General features: G+C 58.6%; 1 protein-coding gene across 1 annotated transcript in view; it reads right to left on the bottom strand.

Moving 5' to 3' along the window:
* SLC7A9 (solute carrier family 7 member 9) overlaps positions 1–2,795 on the bottom strand; it is a 31,330-nt gene extending 28,535 nt beyond the window's left edge. The window contains exons 1-3 of the mRNA XM_021701085.1: positions 2,700–2,795; positions 683–830; positions 149–391 (exon numbers count right to left, since the gene is read on the bottom strand). Of these exons, the coding sequence (XP_021556760.1) occupies positions 149–391; positions 683–830; positions 2,700–2,795 (487 nt within the window). The remainder of the gene's footprint in view (positions 1–148; positions 392–682; positions 831–2,699) is intronic.

The following is a 2,795-nucleotide window of genomic DNA, read 5'->3' as shown; positions in this document are numbered from 1 at the left end:
ACAAACATAACAGGCCTCCCCCCTTGTCCCCCCCCCCCCGTCACCCCCCCCCCACATCCCCCCCCCCCCCCACGTCACCCCTCCCCCCCACGTCACCTGTGGCAGGGCTTTCCTGCCCCTGCCCAGGGCATCACACTTGGGGACTCACAGATGGCAGCGGCAGCCAGGCATTTCACGACAACCTCAGGGGGCTTGCAGCCTGAGTAGAAGGGCGCACAGACATACTCGGAGAAGCTGAGGCAGATGATGGCGAAGGATGTGGGCTTTATGACGAACAGGCTGGTCCAGGAAAAGAGGTAGGCAGGGATGGGCCCGAAGGCCTCCATCAGGTAAGGGTACTCGCCCCCTGACTTGGTGATCATCGTACCAAGCTCCGCAAAGCACAGGGCCCCTAGAACACAGAGAGGAAGGGGTCCCCGTGGCCCCCGGTGAGGCGCTGCCCTGGTCCGAGGGAGCCCCCTCCCCTCTGGGGCTGTGCCCACGGGGCCACCCCAACTCGTCAGACCCCTGAGCTCTGGCCACGGCTCATTTCAGTGCAGCCCGATCTACACCAGCGGCCCACGGGTGTTGAAAGGGACCCCAGCAATGGCCAGGCCAGGGCACAGAGGGGGCCCGCATAGCCCGTCCCCACCTACCACACCTACCACCGGGCGAGCTCGCCAGGGAGGGGCGTCTTAATTACCCAGCGTTGCGAGGACCCCACAGGCCGCCCATATGATGAGGCAGGGCCCCACGGCTTCCGTGTTGCTGAGCACAGACTTGGGGGAGATGAAGATCCCAGAGCCGATGATGGTGCCCACGATGATGCTGATGCCGCTGAGCAGGCCCACCTGGGGTGTGGGGAGGGGGAGGGGCGTTAGTGCAGCTCCGACAGACGTGCACAGCCCTGCCTCCCCGCTCCCCTCCCTCGGTGCGGCCCAGGCACCTCTGGCCAGCACTGCAGCAGTTAACACCCAGCTTAGCTCACGTCAAGTTCATTCATCCTCACCTCATGAGCTGGGTGTGCCCGTGTCACCCCCATGTTACAGAGGAGAACATGGAGGCACAGAAAGGTCACGTTACTGCCCAGGGTTGGACAGCCAGCTCAGGTTCCATGCTCCCGACCTCTACCCTGACTGCACTTGACAAAGTGACCCAGACGGTCCTAAAGGCTGGTTTAGCAAACAATGACATCAGGGCTCTGGTCTGGGCCAGGGGCCTCGCGGGGAGCAGAGGCGGGGGCAGGGGGAGAAACCAAGGCCTCCAGGGACAGGAACACTCCGAAGCCGTGAACTTTCTCTGATGCCATTTTGCAGGGTGTGAGCTTCCTACCAACAAGCCCCGACTCAGACACAAACCATAGAGTTCCATTCCTATGACATTTAGGAACAGACAAAACTAACCTACAGGGATGGAAACTCGGGACTGGGGGGGCCCGCCTGGGAAGGGGCAAGAGGGAATTTTCTAGAGTGATCAGTTTGTCAAAACTCATCAAACTGCACACTGAAGATCTGTACATAAATTATACATGAATTAAGAGAAAAAACTTTTTTAAGGGGAGACAATGTGTGACTCAGGTCCCTACTTACAGTGTCAGCCCTCAGCATCCACCAGGCCTCAGTTCTGAAGTCCGAGGTGAACATACCCACTCACCTATCTGGGCAGAGGCTGTGCTCAGGGTTAGAGCCCAGTGAACAAGGAAGACCCCAGCTGTGGCTTGGCAGCAAGGGTCACACGCAATTGGGGAGGGCCCAGGGAGCAGGGTCAGGGCCCATTCTGGCCTCAGGGCTGGCGTGCACTAGCAGGACAGTCTCGGCTTTTCTCCTCTAAGGGCCCATTTAGCTGACCAGCCTGGGAGCTCTCCCGAATCCTTCCTCCCACTGAGGTCTGCATTCACCCGGAAGCTGCCCGGCTTTAGGGATGAATTGAGGACATACCTGGGGTTAGCTCTGTGCTTTTCAGTGGGCAGCAACACCCATTAGCCAACTCCTAGGGAACCCAGATCCCAGGCCAACCCACAGTCAAGCCATGCCATCCCCCAAATCCCTCCTCTATCCCTTCTGCCACCAGGCAGGGGAGTTCTTGGAGGCTCTGCCCAAGGCTTAGCCCGCTTGTCAGGCCCTCAAAGCCAGCCTGATCTTGTTCTGGGGGGACTCTCCCTTCTCATCCTGTGAGCTTGAAGCTGACCCTCCACACCTATCCACCTGCAAGCTCCCCTTCCTTGCAGCCCCAGTGCCAGCCCTGAGTGACACGGGCCCCTCTGGGGTGCAGGCACCTCCAAGTCCAGCCACTACTACGTTCCATCTCAGGGATCATCCACAACACACCCATGTCACACTTGCTACCCCTGCTAGACACTAAAAAGGAACAAGTTTCCCATCACTGAAGGAATACGAGGCACATACAAGGGGCAGATACTTGGTGACGATGCTATGGGGTAGGGGGGGACTCCAACATCAGAAGGTCCTCTCTAACCATCCCTGAGGCCACGGGTCTGAGCAAACACCAGTCCCTCTGTGAGTCCCGCCCGGCTCACAGAAACACACATGCATTAACCTCGCAGGAAAATGCTGAATTCACTGGCCAGAAGAAAAGAGGTAAGTCCAAGGAATTGTTTGCTTTGAGATGTGCTTTACAAATGAGAGATCAGTGAGGTCTTCACTGGGACCGCGCTTAGCGTGCTTGACCTGGGAAGGGCCGGTGCCGAGGGACGGCCTTACCTCCTTCTGGAGACTTGTGGTCTTGGGTTCCTTACTCTGGATGCTCTGGATGGACCTCTCATCCTCTCTCCTGTTTCTCAGGCTTGTCTTCTCCAT

Source organism: Neomonachus schauinslandi, chromosome 16, assembly GCF_002201575.2.
Source record: "Neomonachus schauinslandi chromosome 16, ASM220157v2, whole genome shotgun sequence".
In the NCBI taxonomy this organism is placed as follows: Eukaryota; Metazoa; Chordata; class Mammalia; order Carnivora; family Phocidae; genus Neomonachus; species Neomonachus schauinslandi.
The sequence above is the reverse complement of the archived record's forward strand: the minus strand, read 5'-3'. Positions and strand labels throughout refer to the sequence as shown.